A 25,260-nucleotide genomic window follows, 5' to 3' on the forward strand; every position below is an offset into this window, starting at 1 on the left:
ATTGTATGGCTAGTGTGAAACGGCCGACGGCCGAGAGTTTCACCCGCAGTCAGGAAGGGCAGGTCACCACGAGTTGGTCGGGCTAATCGGCACTGGAATCCGAGTAGTAAAAGGGTGTCTAGGCTCAGTTCAAAGTCATTTAGGCCCCTAGGGAATTAACTCAAAGAAGGCAAACTGGACACATGGCGGCTCCAGATGCATCTGCCAGATCTGCATGAAGAGGGCGACGCCCAAGAGAGAGAGAGAGCTGATTTCTGTACATTAAGTGTGTGCTACAGTGTGTGTGTGAGTAGTGGGTGCAGGTGCTCACAGCTTTAATGGAAAGCTTGCCTTCTCCCTTGCTCTATGTAGCGCAACAATTTGCTCTCGCGCATCTCTCTCTCCCCTTTGCACATACGGTAATGCTCCACTGGTTGGGCTTCTCAGATGACCATGTACAGTTCTGGGGGTTTTATCCACGTTTGCCAAGGCAAGAGCCTTTTGTACAGGAACCAAATTAGCTAATTGCTAATCCCCTTCAGGTACGCACAGTTCCATCGCGAAGGAATGCGAAAACGGGAAGTTTTCTCGCGTGAAAACTCGTCCAATTTGAAAGGGAATTGTCCCATTGCGTGCGGGAGCACCTGAGACACGCGTAGGCGTGCTCGCTCCACTTAAAAAGGTCCAAAACAGAGAATTACAGCCTGCTGTGTTTTTTTGCAGGTTTAGGGTTTTGCACCTAAACTGCAGGGAATTGCCAAGGGAGCCTCGGAAAGGCCTTGCGATGTGTGTACAGGGCAGTAGGCACCTAACGGTGGCAAAACAGAAAATTACAACATGCTGAAATTGACCTGCAGCTCACTAGAAAGCTTCCATACCACAAGGGAAAGTGTCCTTGACGTGTACTTTTGACCTACAGAGATTTTTGCGCCGTTATGCTTGCGAAATTGGGTCAAAAACCTGCAATTACAGCCATGGACGGGTTTGGACAGCTTGGTGAGAGTTAGGTGAAAGCGTTCGGATCGTTTATTTGCCAGGGGAGCCTCAGGAAAGCATTGGGTGCTTGTACAGGACAATTTAGAGAGATTTTCCGCGAGGAATCTCGTGTAATTCAAAGGGCAAGTGACCCTACAGGTGCGAGAGCTCGAGGGCTACCCAGAAAAGTGATCGGCAGGCTGATCGGAGTGCAAAACAGAAAATTCAGCGAGTTGCAATTTCTCACCAGGTTTTGCAAAGAGCTCTAAAGTGTGTGGAAAGTCAATGTTTGCTTGGGATTTTGTCCGTGGAAACTTCTACTGTGGTTATGTTGCCGAAATCAGGTTGGAGTAGAGGAATTTTAGCCCGATAAAAGTGGGACAGCTTGTAGAAGTTTACAAGTTTTTCTCAAGTATAATAAGAATAAAGAAATATCGAAAGGGGCGCCAGTCTTTGGGGCCAACAGGGTGTCATTGTCTGCTTGGTAGCGCTCTAGCTACCAAGTCGAGAAATGTCTTGAAGTGTTGAATTCCACTCACACGCTTATTCATGAAGTTCCTTTGTGTCCTAAAGTCTAAAGTAAAGAATTTCGGGTGTAAGCCAAAGTCTAACCCCCTACGGGCCGGTTTCATAAAGGGCTGATTCAACCTAGTTCTTCACCCTTTTGCTCTCCACTACTTCTGAAGGATGGCTCTTACCGTGCATTGAACAAGAATACCATCAAGAATAGATTCCCTATTCCAAGGATTGATGATATTCTTGACCGTTTAGAGAGTGCAATTTTCAGTAGGATAGATCTCAAAAGTGGATACCATCAGATTCGTATCAGGCCCCAGGATGTGCACAAGATTGCGTTTAGGACGACATTTGGTCCATATGAGTTTCTGTCACAAACTGGTGACGTGGCATGGTCTTGACACAGCAGATACACAAACACACCCCGGGTTGACATTCAATGACACGTGGCAGATTTCCAAGTTTCGCGCTGCAGTGTTGACGTAGCATGTACGGACCCCCGTGATTTACGGCGTGATTTGCGACAGTCCGTACGGAATGCTCACATGGCTGATTTGCATGAGAAAAAGCAAGGAAAAAAAGTAGACACAATTTTTGGAAAGCTTTTTGGGGCTATTTTCTTTATTTAAAAGACTTTTAAAACTGACTGCTTTTGAAGCTCTGCTTTTGGCATCCCTTGTAACAAATAAATAAGTGGCTTGGGCTCCCACTTCTGAGAGCATCTGGACGCAGAGTCTGAGAGTACCCCTCCCACTCCCTTGTACTTTGAACATAGATAAATACAAAAAGAAATACAGATAGGGGCACGAGTCTTTGGGGCCAATATCTCTAGGCACGCCACTCCGTCGGGCCGTGTCGAATTAATTGTGAACTGTGAACTGTTTTGAAGGGAATCTCTGCTGTGTCGCAGTAGAATCTTGACTTGGAGTGTCCAAGTTTGTTATGGTGGTATCACAGCGCAGAAAGATTCTTCTTCTACGAAGGATCTGATCCTTTTTACAACACACACAGCGTTTGGAAAAGAATCTTCATGCCCCGGCCCCAGACTTATTAGGCACTCCCACCCTTCATACATCGCGCATCTGGCGCGCTCCCGTCTTCATCGCTCTGTCTTACAGGGCATAAAGCCATTGAAATCCCAGATTACACATGGGTTCTGGTGAAGAATCTGACAGAGATGACACCTCTCAGTGGGAAGGCAAAGAAAAGTTGAAGATCCGGCGCGGGAACTGAAGAAAAGAATGAAGATTTGGGCAAAAAAATTTCAGACAAGTTTGCTAGAAAAAGGAGTACAAACTGATTGAGTACTCCAAGGACCCGAGATTGGTGATACACCTGAAGAATTACCAGATTGATAAGATTTACTCGAGACAGCGTGTGGCCATTTCTTCTCCTCTGACGTAGGGAGTAAAGCCAAAAAGACAAACGAGTGCAGAAAAGCAGAACCTGTACTTGTTGAAAGACATGGACAAGCGAAGCAAAAAAGCAAAGCTTCGGAAAGGGCAAGAAAAAGGCAAAGAAGCCTAGATTTCGCCCAGTTTCTGACAGTTCTACCAAGGACTCATCCTCAAATACTTCGGACTCCAAAGATCACATGTTTTATGCAAAGAAGAAACATTTATGAAGTCAACCAATATGACTACCTCGAAGATAAAAGCAAAAAAGTAAAAGAATTTAAAGAAGGTGGACACTCGATTTGAATCCTTTCCGAGATGCTCGAACATGGTGGTTCACTCTTCTACTGAGAGAGGAAGCTCCGGTTAAATGGTTGAAAGGCTTTTTATTTCTTCTTGGCTGACTCGGGAGTGCGAAAGAGATATACGAACTGCTTGGAATCATCTTCGGATGACCAAGGGAGATTCTTTGGACGCTTAATGCGAGAGATTTTGAAACTCTTTTCTACCAACCTCTTCATTTACGAAGGTCTTGTTTAAGGAACAGATTGAGCGTTTTGCTGTGGACTTCCTACAGAGATTCGAGACTACTGCTTGGAACAGAAGTTGAATTCTTTTGAAGAATTGATAGGTCATGTGAAACAGGCTTTTTGCGATACATTCGGGAAATTTGACTTACCCCACTGATATGATCTTGACTCAGAGAACCCAACAGACCTCTAACAATGAAAGTAGAAAATGATCGGACATTGTATGGCTAGTGTGAAACGGCCGACAGCCAAGAGAGAGTTCCCAAAACAAAGAAAAGAATGATAACACGTTTCCGACAGACTCTTAGAGAAAGGGTTATCTATCTCAAAGAGGGGAAGTGTTTTGGATGCGGGAACATGGGCACATCTCCGCAAAGTGCCCCAAAGAGGCACAGCAAGAACAGACTGAAGACAGGCCAGAGAGTTCTAGAGGAGTAGAGGAATGTGGCAAAAAAGGCAGATGAAAGCATAACTGGTACCACATTGCCGCACTTCGGCAAAGTGAAAGATCACGAACCCCTCATTTTCTTTGATGGAGGGCCAACTTCTTTTCACTTGAATTGGCGGCTCGATTTGGAATTACGCCCGACAAGCTGAGGCCACAGGCAAAGGTAGTTCTAGCGGCACCCGGACGGGATGATGACATTACACCGATCATTGGCAAACTTCGTTTGCAATGTCAGGGGTGTTTAGGGCACGAGGACTTCTACCTAATGCCCTTGGGAGGTTGTGACGTCCTCCTCGAAATCCCTTGGTACCATACGAACGATGCTGCGGTTGACTCTCGGGCTGAGAAAGTGACTTCGACAAATGAAGGGCACAGAGATTGTACTTGATGAAATTTAGCTTCTTTCCTCGATTTTCTGGAGAGAACTGAATGATGATTGAAGGTTGAATATGTTTTGACCTAGAAAAAGAACGCAAAGATTTTTTCCACACTCATGCCGATTGCTTTTCTGAGGGCCTGCCAGGCGAGTTGCCGCCAGCTCGTCCTGAGGATCATACCATTGATCTGATACCTGGAAGCACACCACTGAACCGGCCACCTTACCATGTGAGCCGAGCCTAGAATGAAGAAATTATGAACCAAGTGAAAGACCTCTTGGAAAAGGGACTTATCTAGCCGAGTACTTCACCTTTCTGCTCTTCGGTGTTGTTGGTTTTGAAGAAAGACGGATCTTGGAGAATGTGCATTGACTATAGAGCTCTCAACAAAATCACCATCAAGAACATATTTTCGATTCCTAGGATCAATGATATTCTAGACCGACTACAGGGATCCTCTTGTTTTAGCAGGACCGATTTGAAGAGCGGATATCATCAGATCTGAATCACGCCGCGAGATGTCTACAAGACAGCTTTTCGGACGATCTTCGGTTTATTCGAGTTTTTTGTTATGCCTTTTGGGCTTACCAATGCTTCAGCGACCTTTAACCGAATGATGGACAGGATTTTCAGACAGTATAGATCTTTTGTGGGCACTTTCTTTGATGACATTATTGTCTTCTCCATGGATGAGACAGAACATAGAGAACATCTGCTACAGGTCTTTCAGGCATTATGAGATCACAAGTTGGTGATTAACGCAAAGAAAAGTGAATTTTTCCTACCCGAGATACACTTTTTGGGACACATTGTCTCAGCAACAGGAGTGCAGATGGACCCGGCCAAGATTGAGACTATACGAGATTGGCCCGATTTGAAGAATGTCCATGAAGTTAGAAGCTTCTTGGGCTTATGTTCTTACTACAGGCAGTTCATTAGTTAGAAGTTTGCAGAGGTTGCTTCCCCTTTGCATATCTTGACACAGAAAGGAGTCCCTTTCTCGTGGGGACCCATAGAGGTGACTGCCTGTCAGACATTGAAAGAGAAATTGACTATAGGACCAGTTTTGACTTTGCCGGATTTGCAGAAGTCATTTGAAGTATATTCTGATGCTTGTGGTCGTAGTTTGGGTGCAGTCTTAATGCAAGAAGGCCATGTCATTGCCTACGAGAGCCGATTGTTCTCAAGGCCGGAATTGACAGCACAGATATATGAGAAAGAGCTTTTGGCGGTTATCCATGCTCTTACTCGGTGGCAACATTACCTACTCGGACCCGATTTTACGGTCTTCACAGATCACCAGAGTTTACGCTACTTCTTGTCACAGAAGCAGCTATCGGAAAAGCAGATGCGGTGGGCGAACGTCTTGTCACAGTTTCACTTCCAGATTGTCCATGTGCAGGGACAAAAGAATTTGGTGGCAGATGCTTTGTCCCGGAAGCCATTGGTTCTGGCTATTTCCGTGACACATCATAGGAGCTTCGAGGATATGGTCGATCAGTATGCAGATATTTTCACTCGGATACGGAATGGGGAGGTAGTAGCGGGATATTCCATTCGGGATGGCTACTTGATTAAGAAAACGATGTTGTGTGTTACACAGCCATTGAGGGCAAAGGTTTTAACCGAATGCCACTATCCACCATTTATGGGTCACCGCGGCATTGCTACCACCTTGAAAGGTGCGGAGAGATACTTCTTTTGGCCGAGACTCAACAAGGACGTAGACAATTTTGTACGCAATTGCTTGATATGCCAGAAGGTCAAGTTTGGCAGGCATAAAGCACAGGGAATGTTATAGCCTTTACCCATACCCACCCGCCCCGGGAAACTATTGCAATGGATTTCATTTTTTATCTCCCGAGAACAAAAAGTGGGCACAATGGTATCTAGACTGTTATTGACAGATTTAGCAAGCAAGCTCATTTTATTCCAGTGACGAAAACAGTCAAGCCGGATTACTTAGCGAGACTGTTTGTGGCCCAGATCTTCAGATTACATGGCATGCCTGAGACAATTGTCTCTGACAAAGACCCCAGATTCACGAGTTTGTTTTGAAAGGCTATTTGGGAGAACATTGGCACGCAGTTGCAATTCTCGTTATCTTTCCACCCGCAGACAGATGGGCAATCTGAGATTGCAAATTTAGTCGTACTGGATTTGTTGAAGTCTTCTTCGTTGGATCAAAAGACTACATGAGAAAAGGTTTTTCCCTTTGGTGGAATATGCCTACAATAACACGATCAACTCTTTGATGAGGAAGGTGCCCCGATTATTGAATTTGCTACGAAGGTTCCACCCTCCTTAGCACGAAAGATAAGATTTTCTTTTGAAGCCAACCAGTTCACGAGGGACTTGGACTTGGTCCGTAAGGCTTTGGAGAAATCTCAAGAAAGACAGAAAAAGGCAGGAGATCGACATCGTCGTGATTTGAAATTAAAGGAGAACGATTGGGTGCTCTTACGTATTGAGAAGACACGCCTGAGAAAGAAAAAGGGAAAGGAGCGGCTTTTTCCAAAGCTTAGCATGAGATACTATGGACCTTTCCAGATTTTCGAAAAGATAAATGATGTCTCCTTTCGACTGAAGCTGCCCGATACTTAGAGGATTCACAATGCTTTTCTTGTGAGTCTCCTGAAGCCTTTTAAAGGCGATGTGCCCGATGATGGAGAGCCCGATAAGCAACCCGAAGTGGAGAAAAACGAGGAGATACTCGTTCTAGAACAGATTTTGGCACATAAAGATAGAAAGGTAAGAGGTAAAATGATAAGGCGGTTCTTGGTTAAATTCAAGAACTATCCCGCATTGGATGCGAAGTGGATGGAGCAGGAGGACCTGACAGATATTCCTCAGATTGTGAATCTTTACCTTGAAGCTTTTGGTTTAGCATAGTCTATTCCAAGTAGAACCCCGAAATCAGCTGGGCTGAATTTGGTGCAGCGGGTATGCACAAAAGGGGAGTCGCTCCACTCCTTTGTCAACAGATTGCCCTATTTTTGATACTAAAGTCACTGATATCCCTTTTGAGTTTCAGGGATATTCTGAGCTGACAGTATTCTGTTGTATGACTTTATGAACTGGAATTCCCGATAATATAATACTGATTTGTTCTTGACTTGTCTAAGTGCAGGAACTGATAGACGAAATGACTGCAACATTTTAGTCTAAAAGATCTCAATAGACGTGATTGCAATAAGGATTAGTTAATCGGGCATCTATGAGGTCCCGAGTGGATCTAGATGCGATTGCTAAATACATTGCCGATTAATCATGGTCTGAGATCCGAATGAATTTTTGAATGTGATTTGTCATGTGATGTCAAGTGATGTCCTGTGATGTGACTGTCAATTGGTACATGTGCTAGATGTGTTGTTCCTAGTGCTTCGGTACTAACAGTCGGTGTCTGCTAAGACGATTTATGGCCTCTCTCTGTTTTGCAGGCGTAATCGAGGGCGATTACAATGCTTTCAAGAGGGGGGTATGTCACAAACTGGTGACGTGGTTGGCCTTACAATGGGCAGCAGAGCATACACAAACCTTCCCCGGTTGGCAGCGCCAGTCTTTGGGGCCAATACCTCTTGGACGGAACTCCGCCGGGCCGTGTCGAATCAATTGTGAACTGTTTTGAAGTGATTCTCTGTTGTGTCGCGGTAGAATCTTGACTTGGGGTATCCAAGTTTGTTACAGCAGAGTCTCAGAGTGAGACCCCTCCCACCCCCTTGTACTTTGAGCACAGAGAATACAAAAAGAAATACCGAAAGGGGCGCCAGTATTTGGGGTCAATATCTCTAGGCACGGAACTCCATCGGGCCGTGTCGAATCAATTGTGAACTATGAACTGTTTTGAAATGAATCTCTGTTGTGTCGCGGTAGAATCTTGACTTGGAGTGTCCAAGTTTGTTATAGTTTCTAGTGATGCCATTTGGTCTCACAAATGCTCCTACTACGTTTCATAGGATGATGGATCGGATTTTTCGACAACATTAAAAGTTTGTCGGCACATTCTTTGACGACATGATAGTCTATTCGAAGAATGAAGAGGAGCATAGGCATCACTTGACCATTGTGTTTGAAGAGCTACGTAGTCACATGTTACTCATCAATCCCAAGAAAAGTGAATTCTTCTTGGAAGAGATCTACTTCTTGGCCAAATAGTGTCAAAGGATGGTGTCTGAATGGATCCTACCAAGGTTCAAGCAATCAAGACATGGCCAGACTTGAAGACTCTACGTGATGCCAGTAACTTCTTGGGATTATGTTCTTACTACAGAAGTTTCATCCGGAACTTTGTCAAGATTCCTTCACCCCTACATGCTCTGCAAAAGAAAGAGGTCACTTTCAAATGGACACAAAAAGAGATTTCAGCTTTTTATCTATTAAAGGAAAAGATGACTTCGGATCAGATAATTGTTTTGCTAGATCTCAGGAAGTCATTTGTGGTCCAGTGTGCTGCATGTTGCAATAATATCGGGGCAGTGTTAATGCAAGATGGTGGGGTAGTGGCTTACGAAAGCAGAATCTTGCAAGGACCAAAAAAGACTATGCAAATCTATGAGAAAAAGCTATTGGTTGTGACTCGTGCGCTTTCAAGTTGAAAACACTACCTGCTAGGTGCTGATTTTGTTGTCCAAACAAATAATCAGACCTTGCAATACTTCTTGAAGACACAGTAAAAGTTATTTGAAAAGAATATGCGATCGGCACACATTCTCTCTATATTCCAAGTTCAAATTGTGCATGTGGAAGGCAAGAAGAATGTTGTCGTTGATGTGTTATCAAGAAAGCCACAAATTTCAGCTGTGTCAAATCCTTATCATCATGAGCTTGATGACATGAAGGAACAATATGCTACTGGTAAAGATTTTGCAAGAATTTTTGAACAGTTGCAAGATGGACAATGCCATATGAGCATTATCTCCTCAGGGACCGTTTTATGATGATGCATGGCAGACTATGTATCACTAGGTCATTGCGACATAAGGTTATGGTAGAAAGTCATGTCCCACCGTATGCACGGCATCGAGGTATAGATGCAACAATGAAAGTGGTGGAGACATTCTTTTATTGGCCTAGTTTGAGGAGAGATGTGGATGCCTTTGTGCAAGCATGCATAATTTGCCAAAAGGTCAAGTTTGACAGGCAAAAGACACCAGGGTTATTGCAAACATTGCCTATTCCAAATAAGCCATGGAAAAGTATTGCTATGGATTTTATCTTTCATCTTTCGAGAACGCCGACAAGGAATGATGGTATATGGACGATTATTTGCACGTTCAGCAAACATGCCCATTTCATTCATGTCAGGAAGGAGATAAAGTCTGATCAGATGACACGATTGTTTATGTGCAATGTATTTAAGTACCATGGTATGCCACAATCAACTGCTAGTGATCAAGATCCTCGCATGGCGAGCTTGTTTTGGAGAGGCTTGTTTGAAAACATGGCCACTACGCTCAAGTTTTCAGCCTCATTTCATTCACAAACTGATGGACACTCAAAAGAGGCTAATTCTATTGTCTTAGATCTACTTGAATACTATGTGTCGGAAAATAAGGGCAAGTGGGAACAGTAATTACCTATACTTGAGTATTTATACAGCAAAACGGTGCGTTCGTCAACAGGCAAGGCACCCTTTGAAATTGTTGAAGGTGGCAAAAAGGTTCCTCCCATTTTCCACACAAAGGACAATATTTTCAAAGCAAATCAATATGTTGAAAGTATGGATGACATGTATAAGAAAATTAAGCTTGCCTTAGAGAAGACTCAGGCAAAGCAGAAAAGAGTTGTTGATCGTCACCGACGTGAACTGTTGTTTTCACGTGGTGATTGGGTTCTTCTGCGGTTTGAAAAGGCCAGATTAAAGAAGATGAAGGGCAAGGAAAGGTTGTTTCCAAAGCTCAACATGCACTACTATGGGTCTTTTCAAGTACTTGCCAAGATCAGCGATGTTGCTTATAGGCTGAAATTGCCTGACACTTCATAACGTGTTTCACGTGGGTCTTCTAAGACCCTTTGTGGGTGATGTGCCGATCAACCAAAAGTTGAGTTACTTGATGAGATCCTGGTACCTGAGCAGATTTTGGCACAAAAGGAGAGAAAATTCAAGGAAAAAGTTGCACGGACTTATTTGGTGAAGTTCAACTTTCTCGCGCATACATGTGATGATGAAAGGGTGCTAATCACACTAAATCATCTATGGCATGTATATTAGGCATGCAATCGAGGACGTTTGCGATTTCAAGAGGGAGGTATGTCACGAGGCTCTGACAACCACTAACTTTAGTTGTTGATTTCTTTACCTTGATTTTTATTTGATTTTTGGGACCTCTTGTTGAAGTCACAAATGTCCGGACATTGTATGGCCAGTGTAAAACGGCTGATGGCCAAGAGTTTCACCCGTAGCAGTGAAGGCCAAGTCGCCACGAGATGGTTGAGCCGATTGGCACTCGAATCCAAGTAGTAAAAGGGTGGCTAGGCTCACGTCGAAGTCATTTAGGCCCCACATGACACTTTATAAGTTGGTGGGTACTAGAAAATTAACTCGAAAAGGGCAAACTGGACACATGGCAACTCCAGAACAATCTGCCAGACACATCAGCAAGATCTGGCACCCCAAATCAATCAAGAAGAGACAGGATCTGATTTGACTTCAATAAGTGCCTATTGTGTGTGTGAGTAGTTGGTGCAGGTGATCGCAGCTTTAATGGAAAGCTTGCCTTCTCCTCTGTTCTATGTAGCACGATGATTCTGCTCTCGTGCAACTCTCTCCTCTTATGAATACAGAATTGAGATGCCCACTCGAGGGCTATTCATTTGTATGTACAGTTCTGTGGGTTCATGCACGATTGCCAAGGCAAGAGCCTCTTGCACAAATACCGGATTACCTGATTGCTAAACCCAAAAGGTACAGGTTGATTCAAAGAGATTTTTTGCAAGAAATCTTGTCCAAATCAAAGGGCAAGTAGCCCTACACGTGTGGGAACTCGAGTGCTTGCTAGAGATGCGACCGGCATACGAAACGGAGCCCAAAACAGAGAATCACGGCTTCCTGTAATTTTCTGCAGGTTTAGGGTTTCGACCCATTTTTATGCCAAAAAGTCCCAGGAGCTTCGGGGAAGCTAAGGAACTGCGAAACAGGTGTTCCGGTGCATTTTAGAGGCAAAAAAAAGTAATTTCAGCCTGCTGTATTTTCTCGCCAGGTTTGTCAAAGTGCTCTAATGCATGTGGGAAGTCACCTAGTGCATGGGGATTTTGTCTGTGAAGCCTTCTACTATCGTTATGCTGCCGAAATTGAGCTAGAGTAGGCCATTTTCAGCCCAGTAAAAGTAAGACAGCACGAAGAAATTTACAGATTTTCTCCAAAGTATAATTGCAATAAAGAAATACCAAAAGGGGCACCAACCTTTGGGGCCAACGCGGTGTCACTGTCTACTGTGATTTGTTTTTGAAGTGTTGAATTCCAGTCATAGGTTTATTCGTGAAGTTCTTTTGTGTCGTAAAGTACACATACAGTTAATCAATGTAAAGATCGGGTGAAAGCCAAAGTCTACCGCCCTTTAGTGAGTCTACAGGCCGGTTCCATCTGTGGTGAGAGGCACCGACAATTCAGTATCTAAGGGTGCAGTAGAATCAGCAGCGGCAACAACAGGAGAATCAATAGTGCTATAACAACAGATTCAACATCCTTGGAGGGAGAACCAACTGCCTCCATGGAGGCCTCCACAGGGATCGTCCAAACAGTTGCACTAGAATCGAAGAGCAATATCTGAATCAACAGTGGCTGCCTTCATTGGCATCAACTGCAGTGTCTTCTATTATGATACCCACTGTTAGAGGCTCCATGATGACCTCGGCAGTCACAGCCGTATGAATGTACTCAGAAGATTCACAGGTTCAGTTGTTGTCGTTGCAGCAAGAGGTGCAGACTCCAACTCAACAAATGCCGCAGTAGATGGTGAAGCTGATGACTCCATGTCATCTCAAACAACAGCTAAGTACTGTTGATGGCACAGTTATAAATCCAGCATTGTCAGGCAACAACTGTTCCTCTGCAAAATCGATCACCTCAGTGGTCACCTTGCTCTTTTGTGCTTCTTCGGGAGGAACATCTTCCGGATTTACATCCAGAGTATCAACAGACTCGAGTGAGGGCAGAGGACTAGATGCTAAAGTCTACGAACAATGGAGATGCACATTTCAGAATCATCACTCTATAGATCCACTTCTACTGCGGCTAGTATTGGTGGCCAATGCCTTGGCTTATCTCGATAAAAGCGGCAGGACTGAAGACTGGCACTGTATCGCTTCTTCTTCTTTGTTGAGGCCATGTCTCTCTATCTAGAGGGAAAGATCATTTTGCAGTTTTCATATGCCTTTGTCTCAGGAGCCTGACCTCTTGGATCAGGAGTACGCAGATGATACCCTGTTGTTTTTGCATTAATCCAGATAGTTTGCCTGTAGTGCTCAGTTTTTTTGCCTGGCCAATAACGGTGCCATCAATTGGTACGAGTCTTATGGATATTTGGTGTGCGTGGAGGAGAAGTGCCATTGGGGATTCTCGGATGGCATCACTTGGCTGGGACCTTGTCAGGCTTGCCGTTATTTGGGATTTAGGGTGAGCATTGGCATTGATATGCAGCAAAAGTTTGAGCCAGATTTGTAGTTCATTGTAAAAAAAACTCTATCATTGGTCTTCCATGCATTGGGAGATCCTGAGTGGTATGCTTGGTGAGCAGTCGAGGTCTTTGGCAGAGATAGAGAGACAGCCATTGATATGGAGTACAAACGCAAAGGATAAGGATGGCCATCAGCTGGTAGAGAGGACTCATATAGATTGGGCTAGATGGGATGGCAGCTACTCAATATATGCTTACTGGTCAGAGGCTACACTGATAGAGACTAATTTATTGATTAAGAGTTTGAATTCCATAAGGAGATTGCTATTTTTACGGCTGAGATTGAGGCAGCTATCTCAGATGATTGGCTTGCAGCGATTAGTGGGGAGATGACTGTGCCAAGCCACGATGGCTGGTAGGGTTACTTTGATCATTTGATGGTAGCAACCACCCTATTCTGGCATGGCGAGGATCCATGGTTTTCTCGGCCTTTGAGGATTGAGGTCACTCCGGGCTGAGATTTCACCTTCACAGTTGTCCTGTCCCACTATGCAGCCTATCAAAGTGGTCGGCTCTCGTGGCAAGAGGGCATGTGTGGATCCATTGTGTCCTTCTCATGATTCCCCTGCTTGGCGCCTACGGATATGGAAGGAGCCACCCTTTTTCACGATTGATTTGGGGTGGTTGTGATCATCTTATCAGATACCGGGGGCTGAATACACCGTTCGCATTGGTTGAACCATTCTCTCGTCACATGCAGCATTGCCTTGACCAGAAGATTTCACATGCTTTCCTCTGGCAGTTTTGATCATGTACTTAGGACTCCACATAAGCAAGTGTATCTAGTATTTCATGAGGATGTTCTCCCTGTTAGCACTTGGGCAGCCTACTCCGGCCATGATCCGACTTTTCAGCCACGCAACTTACAGGCTGATGAGTCCGCACGACACTGCTTTTGGGTTTGCCCACATCCTCATTTAGTTTGGCGAGCGGTATGTATGCTTCTAAGCCGAGCTGGTTTGCATCATAGTTATGTGACTTGGGGGGGCACTCACTTGGCTTCAGCAGTTTCCAGGGTCGCACTTGCTAAATGAGGGGCCAGCAACAAATCCAGTTTTTCTGCTCTGAGACTTGGGATATAGGCAGGGCACATGATGACATGCTGCTGTCCACTGTCTATGCTTTTGATGCCCACCCATGTGACATTTTCTTTGTCACAATCCAGCGTTACTTTGTGGATTATTTGGAAGGCTAGAAGCACACACGTTTTCAGTGCCACTCCTTCCTTTACATCAAATGAGAGTGTTATGTCCAGCTCACAGGAGAGGGGATCTAGCCTAGACGCCGTCGGGATGGGCGTCCAGTGTCCGGGTGGACGTAGTGTGAACCTGGCCAGTGTGGCCAGCCGTGATATCGACCCCCACTGACAGAGTGCCAATGGTTAGCCCGTGAGGCTAGGAGTGCGCGAGCTCACCTCGAGGAGGTGAAGCCGGGTGGTATGGGACGCTCGGTCTTACAGGTGCACGCCTACGTCCTCGGACGCTGCCCAACACAGGGGAGCTACCGGATGGTGGCTATGGTCGGGTGGTTCGTCCGACGCGTGTCTGCAGGTGGTCCGTGTAGCCGGGAGATCCACTCCACGTGTTCATTTCAGAGAGGGTAACAGGGTGCACCTTAGAGCCCAAGGACAGACATGATTAAGGAGAGGACAATCCACGCTAGACCACATTCTTACTCTAGGTTAGATTTTTATGGAGGAGGATTATTGTTGCTTAGTGGATTCTACAAAGCCTTTAATGCAGCTCATAGGGCTAGACTGCTGCATAGGGGATGTATGACATTGGGTTACCTTGAGAGATTACTTGGGGGACTTTATCATTATATGAAATAGTGAATCGCAGATTGCATACACCTGAGGGCCCTATTCACTCCACCATAGGGGCGAACTGGGATGTCTGCCTTGTCCCACACTCAATGGCATGTATATGAACTCGCTTGCCATGCACATTCCTACAGGACAACTAAGCTTTACAGCATATCGATCCCTCTCTTACTATATGCAGATGAAAACTGATTATCCAAAACGTTTGTAGAGAGATCTGAATGCATTGCAATTATACTCACAGGCTAGTAGTTTGTCGGTAAACCTATAGTACACTAATGGAGTATGGGCTTATTCAAATACATGCTTGGGGGTACTCTGCACAGGCCCACCTTTCTCATTGAGAGGGGCTGCTGATGTTCAACTGACAAAAGGATATGTTGCCTCGGGTGTTTTAAAGAGGATGTGCAAACTTCACACAAAGCTCTGGTTGTTTAATACTCTAGTCACATCTTCCTGTTCCATGACGTACAATTTTCAAGACCTAGTTTGGACCATTCTTGTAGGCTGGGTTATACTTATTACGAATGGAGGTGGATGGGGTGACCCTTGTTGACTATGACATCCAAGATAATAAAAAGTAAGGCCTCCATCCCCCATGAGATTGTCATGGCAGAGCTTAGTGCTACCCTACTCAGAGTTGAGGTACTTACTAATCAGTCTCCTTCATGTAGTCATCTAGATGCCTAGCCAGTGAGGCAGATGATACCCGTTGATATTCACAGACGTCAGCATGCTTTCAGTTACATGCCTTCACTATGGACATTTTTTCACCAGAGTTGAGGCACTTACTAATCAGTCTCCTTCATGCATGACTGTGGGAGCTCCCCGTGCACAATAAATGGATAGCTTTGTAGTCATCTAGATGCCTAGCCAGTGAGGCAGATGATACCCGTTGATATTCACAGACGTAAGCATGCTTTCAGTTACATGGCTTCACTATGGACGTTTTTTCACCAGAAATGTTGCTTGTCAACCAAGGCATGCTAATTAGCATTCTGTATTGCAAGTTTGCATTCTAGACAAGCTTACAAAGATATTTACTGAGCTTGTTCGCATATTGGATTATGCTAAATATCCTAATTCTCATTTGTGATGTGCTAGATAGCATGCTATATAGCATACTGAATACGGTACTTAACCTACTGGATAAATTAAACAGGATAGTAGATATGTTTGTCAGCAATGATATGTATCTCCAAACAAGCATGCAAACAAACATAATCATTGCATTGCAGCAAAAACAAAGATTCCTTTAGCAAAACCTTGAGCATTCTATTCAAACATACATCACAGAAGTTCACATTGATGCTAAAATGTATTTTAAAAGACAGATCAGATACACAAACAACAGCCTTGTAGAAGGTGATGCTGTAACTTGATAGCAATCTTCATAGCACAAAACCTCAAAAATCTTAAGGATATCTTTGTATAAGTCAAATGTGGCACAACACAGATCTTGGAAGTAGAGTACTTGCAAGGCCTCTGCTTGAGCTTGCGCACTAGTCCGAACAAGAAGGTCATCACACATTTTGTCAATTTGATAACGCAACAATGATCGCTCATCTTCAAACTCCTGCATTTTATTTTTCAAAGCTTGTTCCAATGTCTTTTTTTCTTTTTCAAGTGAGGCTGATCTGCACTACATTAAATTACCTCATTCAGGGATTAGGCATCATAGTTTGACAAGCTTTATTTAACCCAAGACAATTGTGAACCTTTGTGCTAGACGACGCTGTAGTTCAAGTGTCTGCTCCATGTCTTCATGAAGGGTATTGAATTCAGCTTCTGCGCGCTCTACATTCTCATGATTTTGTTTCATGTATAACTCCAGCCTGCCTTTACAACATCAGAAAGACACAATTAGGAACAGTTTGTAGTTCAAAAAATCCCCGGTCTTTATCATAATTCAATCCCTCAACAGGAAGACCTAGAGACACACCTATCTCTAAGTTGTTGGTTCACATCTTGTAGATGCTGTTCGTTTTCAATATGTGCCTCAAGATCAAGTTGAAGAGACTCTACTTGCCGGCGTAAAGTTGCAGCATCTGATGCTGGTGGTGCCATTAGTGCTTCAATCTTTGAGCGACTTCCTACTCGAAGTAGTGTGTGATGGGTTATTGCTGTCGGACATGGAGTGCCCATCTGATCCGCTGACATGTTCTGGCTGCCGCCTGCACTGTCCGGCTGATGAGCTTCAGAAGTCAGCTTTGTAGCTATTGGCTTGGTAGAATCAATGGACTTATTGGCCACAGGACATGCCTTCGCAGGAGACGAAGAGGAATTTGAAGGACCAGACCCACTTTCAACATGTAATATTTCTTCCAACTGCTGATCTCCACTGCATATCGTGTCTATCTAGAGAAGAACATAGACCCCAAGTCAAAAAATAATGTCGCCTGCCAACAGTGAGGAATTTTGCATTGCTTTTACTATTTGTGATAACCACTCTGTCTCATATACAGCATAAATTCTATGCAAGAGATTACTTTGCTTTTAGAAGACATATCATCATTGTTGTCAAATTCCCTATCCGTCAAAATTATTGTCGGAAAAAGATTGAAAGTACACATCTGATCCTAATGTCAGCCAAAAAGAGGACGACTCCACATCTAAAGATCTATCTGCAAAGGGCTCTTAAAATCCTCAGTATCCTACCCCCTTTGGAATGCTCATTTTCAAACTTTCAAAAATCCAAACAATCTTGCAGTTCCATACACATTGAGATCGGATACTGACTGAGCCAAAAAAGAATCTTACTGTCAGCTCTAGATAGTGTGCATGGGTCCACCACTCAAAACGATATTATATAAACGAAAGGGGATAAGAAATGTCTAGTGGAAATACGTAAAAGGACAGGATGAGCCTTCCTTGCGTTAAGTCCCTACTAGGGAGCCTCACTTAGATCAATAATCTTTGCAACTATAGATTCTCATAGATTGTTACCATTGTTCTTCTGTTTTGTTGTTTTCTGAGGCTTAATGAGGTATAAATTAGTAATTTAAGACAGTCCAGTAAATACCTGCTGTTCTGAAAGCGACTGTTCATGTTTTAACAACTCTCTGGAATTAGACTGCAATACAGGAGCTCCAACAAAATCTTGACCCTTTTCATCCATTCTTTTCTGAAGAATACTTTATCCAATTAGATTTATGGACTTGATACCTAGAAGTGTCAGTTTATGGAAGTTAGTGTGTGCTTTATTAGCTAAATTTAGTTTGTGAGTATACTTAAAAGGCAAATCAAGAGCTTCAACATAAAAACTCAATGAGCATTTGCCAGTTGGTTTGCTTTCATTCCATGACAAGTATGACCTATCGAAATGCGCATTAGAATTGAGCTTCCTAAGCAGCCTAGAAAATAGGTTTTAGGAAACATCAAGGCTCAAATGCCAGAAGTGAGAGGCATCATAGTTCAGGTTTGAAAATGATAACCTGTGTTTTAATTCAAAAGGCCACTAATTTCATCTTCACGATCTGAAGTCTTCAGTAGAATTTCATGAAAGGTCCTGATCATTGGTCAAACCATAATTAGTTTTGAGCTCCCTGCAACATTTTTCTATCCAATTTCTCCTAAAGACTCAAGAGTCTGTATTATTACTATTACTAAAGAGGCTAACGGTGACACCAATAACTCTCGCAATGCTCCAATAAACGTCACATTCACCTCCAAGCCTTGCCATTATGGTCTAGGCTCTATGTGTTTCAATACAAAACATAAACAAAGAAGAGCTTTTACAAAAGAGGCCCACTGGGACACTGATCTTAACTGGATCAATGCTGAAATCTAAACGTGATTGCAAAAAGACAGGAAAAATGGACATGTTAAGAGCCCAAGAGACTAGTGCCCCCACTAATATGTTAATTAACAGTAAGCACACATTCTTATGTTTTTCCCATCCAAGCAACTACATGCCCCATTGTAAGCTTGTGCTTGCTGAATAATGAAAAACACACAGTTGCCAACGGTAATCTTAACTTCTCCTCTGCTCGTCCTTGCAAGTGTGCTTTCTACATAATAGTTTCAAGTATCTATAGCATGGATGATAAACTACTTGATGTTTTCCAAGCCAGATGGTTGAGGAGGTTCAGGCGGCAGTTTTATGAACTTTTGGAGCTCTTAATGACAAAGCATGAGATTCTTAATGAGGTCTTAACCTTGAAAACTGCTTCTGGCAAGGGTAGTAAGATTTCAAGAAAAAAAAGGGGTGCCCACAAGGGAGTGCCCATCTAGCAAATGAGAAATAAAATGAAATGAAATGTTATATTAACGTTTTCACAAGGCCAAACTGACCTATGAGACCAGAAACTTACAATGTGGTGGATCTGATCCAAAGTCTAAGTAACAGATATAGAATCCTAAGCTACTAGATGTGAGCTAAGCAGCTAGCTGGGCTTGTGTAGGATATGAGTAGGAGGTAGGGGGTAAAGTGAATGGGGGGCTAAGACAACACAGTGTGGGTGTATCCTTAGAAAGAGCTAAATCACAGGAGATCCAGCATCGGTCGCTAGCGGATCTCATTAATCTCCTTCATGGTCAGTAATCTGACCGGGCGTCGTGCATGTCGGGCCAAAGTGAACCGAATCCTCTGATGCAGCCTCCATCGATGCTATGTAGTCCTTTGCAATCGTGGGCGTTTGGATCTCCCTAGCTCGGTCGCTCAGTCGACCAGCGTGCCTTTGGTGCGAGGAGAATGTGGGCTCTACTGTGGTAGTAGCTCCTCCGGATGTCCAGTGTCTACTCTAAAGAAGTTTGTGGTCTGTCTCTGAGACTGGCTAGCCTCTCCTCTCGTCAGGCTCTCTGTGTATCTGCACAGCTCGAGCAAAAACAATCCCAGACATCTCTGGTCCTCGCACCCCATGACTCTAGAGAGTGGTCCAAAGCCCTCTCTAAACAAGCCGTGGAAGCGGCCTGGAAGGGGGGCAATCTGTCCATGCTAAGCCCATGTTCCTGAAACCATGATGTCATCTCCCCATACCAGCATGCTGCATCTCCCTGCATGGCTAACTATCGGGATGACTCAAGTCCTAGGCGGGCATATTTATCTTGGGGAAGGTCCCACAGGCGGTGTATCAAGGAGACTGATCTGGTGAGCGCCTCAACCACTAGTGGGGAGGCAGCTAGCTTTGCGAGGATAATAACGTGGTACTGAAGCCTTGGCTCTAATAAGCCGCAAGATCATAGAGATCAGAGACTTCTCCATGTCCCTCCATCCATCAGTGCAACCCGACCTCCCATGATGGTCTAATGAAGGTCCCCATATCTCATCTCCATAGAGCAATGCGAAAGCCACCAAAGTGTCAAAGAGCCAGAGCTTCGTCTGAGGCTCCTAAAACTCAACCTGTGAACACATCCTCTCCAACCTACCCAATGCTATGTAACAGGCTTGGACACTCCAAGCGAGAATGAATAGCAACACACAAATAGTAACTTCAAAATCATTGAACTTTAATAGAGAGAGAAAGAGAGTCGACACGGCCCGACGAGTTCCGTGCCCATAGATATTGGCCCCAAAGTCTGGTGCCCCTTTCAGTATTTCTTTATCATTAACCATTGCAAAGTACAACTCCCGAGAGACCTCTGCTCTCAGACTCTGCGTCCACATGCTCTGCACAGTGAGGCCCCAAAAACTGCCAAAAACTGCAAAAAGCAGTAGTCCGCGGAAACCAACTCGCAAGCTGGCTCCATACCCCCCTCTGAAGGGAGAACATTCGAACCATGGATAACTGTCATAACTCTCCAACAGTCTCTGCCTGTGTAACTCGATCACCAAGGATAGGTGTATCCGAAAGGAAAAATGATAATAATGATAATGATATTGATATACTTGTGGAACCTAGAACCAAATCTGGGAGAAGCAAGAAGATTGACTCCCCTCTTTGAAGAATGCCATGGCTAACTGTAACTGGTTCCTAGTCCGAGAAGGACCAGTATCCACCTGTACGAAAGAGAACATGCCGGTCTAAGGAGGAGGGAAGTAGGTGTGTCATGTATGGTACAGTCTCCAGGGATCAATCTGGAAGACGAGGCATAGGAACTACTGCTCGGGTGCACTGTGAAGAGCAACCGTCACACCACAAATCCGAAAGACGGGGCAACCACCGAAATGGCTAAGGGAAAATATCCGCCAAGATAATAACTGCATTGTGGACTCAAGCACACCATCCAAAGCTGCAATGAATGGGCAAGGAAACCTAGGACTGAAAGACGCCATGTGTGGTACTCCGTTGAATGGAGCACCGGTAGTCGAATGAAGATAATAACCTGGAAGCCCCTTCTAAAAGAGAAGTATCCTCAAAAGTACACTCTGAGGTAGCAAGTGACTCAACCCACGTCGGAATAGAGCAAACACTGACATTGAATGCTCGAGAGAGAAAGCTGAGAACTCCCCCAAAGGTAGGAAGTCCCCCTCCCGCTCAATCCTGGGAAAAGAGAATAAGTACCACTAGAAAGAAATCTGAGCCAATGTGGAGTAAAACTGCTTCCTCTAAAAATGAATAGTAAAGCCTGAATCTCATGAAGCTCGAAACTAATAGAGAATCACACCACCGGTAAACTCGGACTGCAAAGAATAGGAAGATCTGAAAGGTCGTTGCTTGAGGATCATGTTTGCCAAAGAAGCCGTCGGGGTCCAACAAGACCTAGCTACTCAAGCGAACTCCCTGAGATCAAACCAAATGTCCACCATATCTCTGTATCTACCAAGATCAAACCAGTCGGTACAATCCAATACAATATGCGAAACTGCATACAGACTCGGTATAGCACATATACTCCTACTGTTGTAACTTGCTTCCTTAAAAATCTTTCATCAGAAAATTTTCCTTAGTACTTGTGCTGAAGAGAACATACCCACTAATGAACTCCAATACTCAAACGCAGAGTAAAGGAACCGGTTCGGGGAACTAGCCCGTGAAGAACACTGGGGCTGATTTGCAACATGCCAAAAAACTGGGCACAAAATTGCAAGGGAAGAACCTGCTATACTAGCCAGCCGTTGCCAAATCTGCACACCTGAAGAAGAGCTGCCCCCAAGGTTGGAGCTCTCCAAAGGGATGTATGGAAGAAGCATCCAAATGTTGTTGACTGCGGAAGTAGGAACTAGGTGTCCCCAAGAACTGCCGACACTACGTGCAAATCTGTCATCCAAAGGATCTCGACAAATCTGTTGTCGATCATCAAGAAAAACTGCCCATTAAGGGTTGTAAACCTGTCCCACAACTGATGTAGACTAGCTAACAACGATCGTAAACTGTTCCACAACTGATACTGACAAGCTCACAAGAGGGCAAGGAAGGGACCAACTCTGTAGGGCCACACTACCACTGGGGAAAGGAGAAAACATGGAGAAAGGAAGGTCCAAACTCCAACATAACCTCCTCGTACTATTGTCATTGTTGGCTAAGGGTCTGGCACCACATACTCCACCTCTAAACCTCATCCAAGGAAGTCAGATGATCAAACAAGAAGTGGTTCTGGAGGTAGAAGTATCCTCCTCTCCCTGTCAAAGCCAACTCACATGTACTCGAACATGTACCTGAACTGTTGCATACCGGATAAACAAGGGTCTACTGAAGCCGAATTTGGAACTTCCTTCCTTAGATGGAAAATGAAAAATCATGGAACATTCCCTTCTTCAATTCGGGAAGGAATCCCCCTTTGTCATCCATAATCCACAATCTGAAACAAAAGTGCAACTAAATCATCAACCTGCTACCCAAAGAATAGGAAGAAAGACGTGCATTTGCAAAAGGCAAAGCAAATCTGCCAATCCATCTTCTCGAAGAAAACACAGCCATAGAAATCTCCTCCAGAAGGAATGAAGAAGACCCTACTGCCGTCCAAACGCTTCTCTCTGAAGAAGAAGCAGGAAATGAGTAGCTCCCCCTCTGGATCCAACAACCGCATGCTTACTCTCCTTGCGGGAAAGCACGGTAACATGACTCCATCTCGGATAACTGAAGCATTCCAGCACTGCTACACATCCTGAAGTCTCCATCGGGTTCCCCTCGGTGAAGAGAGGTCAGGGTAATCAGGGTAAAGGCGGGGAAGTCGTAGACGAAGATCCAAGGCCTCCACATACCCAAAGCTACCCCAAACTCGGAGAAAACCAGATAAAAACAGCAAGTTTCTTCTCTCTCAATCATGTCCAAAACCGCACCGGATCAGCCATATCCGAGCACTCAGGTGGTCGTAACACCATCGAGATCTAATACCATGTCAAAGGTGGCAGCGGAGATGCAATGAGGACAAGACCTGGCTCGTGACCCGGTGGGTGCCTCGACTCCGATCTAGAACACCTGCAATGCCAAACACATGAACAAGGCACACCTGTGGAGAAGAGAGATCACATAGGTAGAATAAGACAGGACATCTGAGAATGAGAGAGAGAGAGAGAGAGAGAGAGAGAGAGAGAGAGAGATCTCGGAAAGGCTCTCCATGCTCATAACAATCTGCTCATACAAGTGATTAAGGGTGGTCCGGCATAAAATTGACATGTCAATGGATAGACCCGGGGTGCACACAACCGCGACTGCTAACTAACACTGCCAACTGGTCCTGCACATGAGATCACTGACATGACGACAACATGGGCGACAACTGGGAAGCCACCGAGCAACCATGACAAAAGCAAAGTGTAGATCTCCTCCTGGCTGAAGTAGGAATGCGATCAATGGATCTAGCACTGCCACTCCCAGTGCATGAGAGAAAGACTGCAACAGGAGGAAGGGCAATCGAGTGCCTGGCTGGCTGCCCCTGCTGCTGCACACCTCAGAGTTACCGGGGAACGCCCCCTAGCCCTCGTTCCGGCGTTCCGGGGGGCAGTTCCCTTCCCGAACGTTCCGAAACGTTCCGGAACGTCTGACGTTCCGAGTGGCCAGTTCAAACCGGAACGGCCGTTCCAGAACGTTCCAGAACGCCCCCGGAACGTTCCGGAACGCCCCTGGAACGGCCAACGGCTACAAACAAATTTGGCAAAAACTGAAAAAATTGAAGTAAATGTTTGGGCTTCTTTTTGAAGTGTGCAAGGCCTCAAGGACTCATAAAATGCACCCCCCTCCCCTTTCTCTCCACAAGCTAATCCTCAAGGCTCAAGCTCTCTCCCTCTCACACTCTCAAGATCTCTCCCTCACAAGACTCACTCTCTCAAGGCTCAAGGCTTCAAGCCTTCAAGCTCTCTTCCTCTCCCTCCCACTCTCTCAAATCTCTCCCTCTCCCTCTCACTCTCTCGAGCCTCTCTCTCTCTCTCTCTCTCTCTCTCTCTCTCTCTCTCTCTCTCTCATCATCTAGTCATAGCAAGGTTGAATGGTCTTCAAAACGAGTTTTTTGTGAGTATTAGAGTCAAAGCACTCTAATACTCCTTGTATTTAAACACAAGGAGCTAAAAAATGCACTATTTGGGTGTTTTTTATACCTCCCGTTCCGCGCCGTTCCCGTTCCGGACCCCTAGCAATTCCCCCGTTCCGCGGGGATCCCGTCGCCGTTCCCGTTCCGTGTTCCGGGTAACTATGGCACACCTCTCCTCCTACTGCTCGCGGTGGACTGCCAAAAAACGTTGGACTGAGGAGCAGCCCAAAAACGCTAGGCTGCTCCCTCTCCTGCCCGATGGCTGCAGGCCACGTATGGCTGCCCACTGGGGCACCCAAGGGAGGGCGCCCCACTGCTGGGGCTAATCTGTACTGCCAAAAAGTGATCCCCCCTAACTGCCTATATAGGGATGACCTCAGCCTGCCCGACCCACTCCTCCAGCCCCACGACTTGGTAAATGGGGGAAAATAAGGAATAGGTGTGGAGAGGGCACTGGATGCACATAGGCTAAAGTCTGTGCTCAAAGTACAAGGGAGTGGGAGGGTCTCACTCTCAGACTCTGCATCCAGATGCTCTGCAGAGTGGGAGCCCTGCCCACGCTTATAAAGGTTTAAAAGGGATGCTAAAAGCAGAGCCCCAAAAGCTGCCATATTTTAAAAATAGGTTTTTAAAGATAAAGCAAAGCCCAAAAGCTGCCAAACATTTGCGTAGAGCTCAGCCCTACTTTTCCGTACAATCTGTCATACAGTCATCGCAAAAAGCAAGTTCCGTACGCTCTGCCACGTTAGCAACTGTCAACAGATTTTTCCGCGCAAAATCCGAAACCTGCCGTACTGCCACGTCAGCAATTCTACCGCCTTTTCCGGGACTGCCTGCCAGAGAGAGTGTGTATCTACTGTGTCACCATGCCACGTCACCAGTTGTGACATACCCCCTCTTGAAAGCATTGTAATCGCCCTCAATTACGCTTGCAAAACAGACAAAGGCCATAAACTGTCTTAGCAGACACTGACTGTTAGTACCGACGCACTAGGAACACACATCTAGCACATGTACCAATCGACAGTACATCACACGACATCTCTTGACATCACAAGAGATCACATGACAAATCACATTCAAAAATGCATTCGGATCTCAGACCATGATTAATCAGCAACGTATTTAGCAATCGCATCTAGATCCACTCGGGACCTCATAGATACTCGATTAACTAATCCTTATTGCAATCACGT

General features: G+C 44.9%; 1 protein-coding gene across 8 annotated transcripts in view; it reads right to left on the bottom strand.

Annotated features, from left to right (window-relative positions):
• Positions 1 to 25,260, bottom strand: part of LOC147422914 (uncharacterized) — a 79,985-nt gene that overhangs the window by 47,246 nt on the left and 7,479 nt on the right. Inside the window, exons 1-4 of one of the 8 annotated variants that reach the window (XM_086501786.1) lie at positions 17,739 to 17,961; positions 16,659 to 17,074; positions 16,435 to 16,551; positions 16,191 to 16,353 (exon numbers count right to left, since the gene is read on the bottom strand). In XM_086501786.1, coding sequence (XP_086357912.1) covers positions 16,191 to 16,353; positions 16,435 to 16,551; positions 16,659 to 17,074; positions 17,739 to 17,834 — 792 coding nt within the window. In that variant the 5' untranslated portion in view covers positions 17,835 to 17,961. Of the gene's footprint in view, positions 1 to 16,190; positions 16,359 to 16,434; positions 16,556 to 16,658; positions 17,075 to 17,738; positions 18,430 to 25,260 lie in introns of those variants that run through there. The other 7 variants (XM_086501784.1, XM_086501790.1, XM_086501785.1 and 4 more) reach the window with 7 other exon arrangements.

Source organism: Adiantum capillus-veneris, chromosome 26, assembly GCF_014529385.1.
Source record: "Adiantum capillus-veneris isolate H3 chromosome 26, ASM1452938v2, whole genome shotgun sequence".
NCBI lineage: Eukaryota > Viridiplantae > Streptophyta > Polypodiopsida > Polypodiales > Pteridaceae > Adiantum > Adiantum capillus-veneris.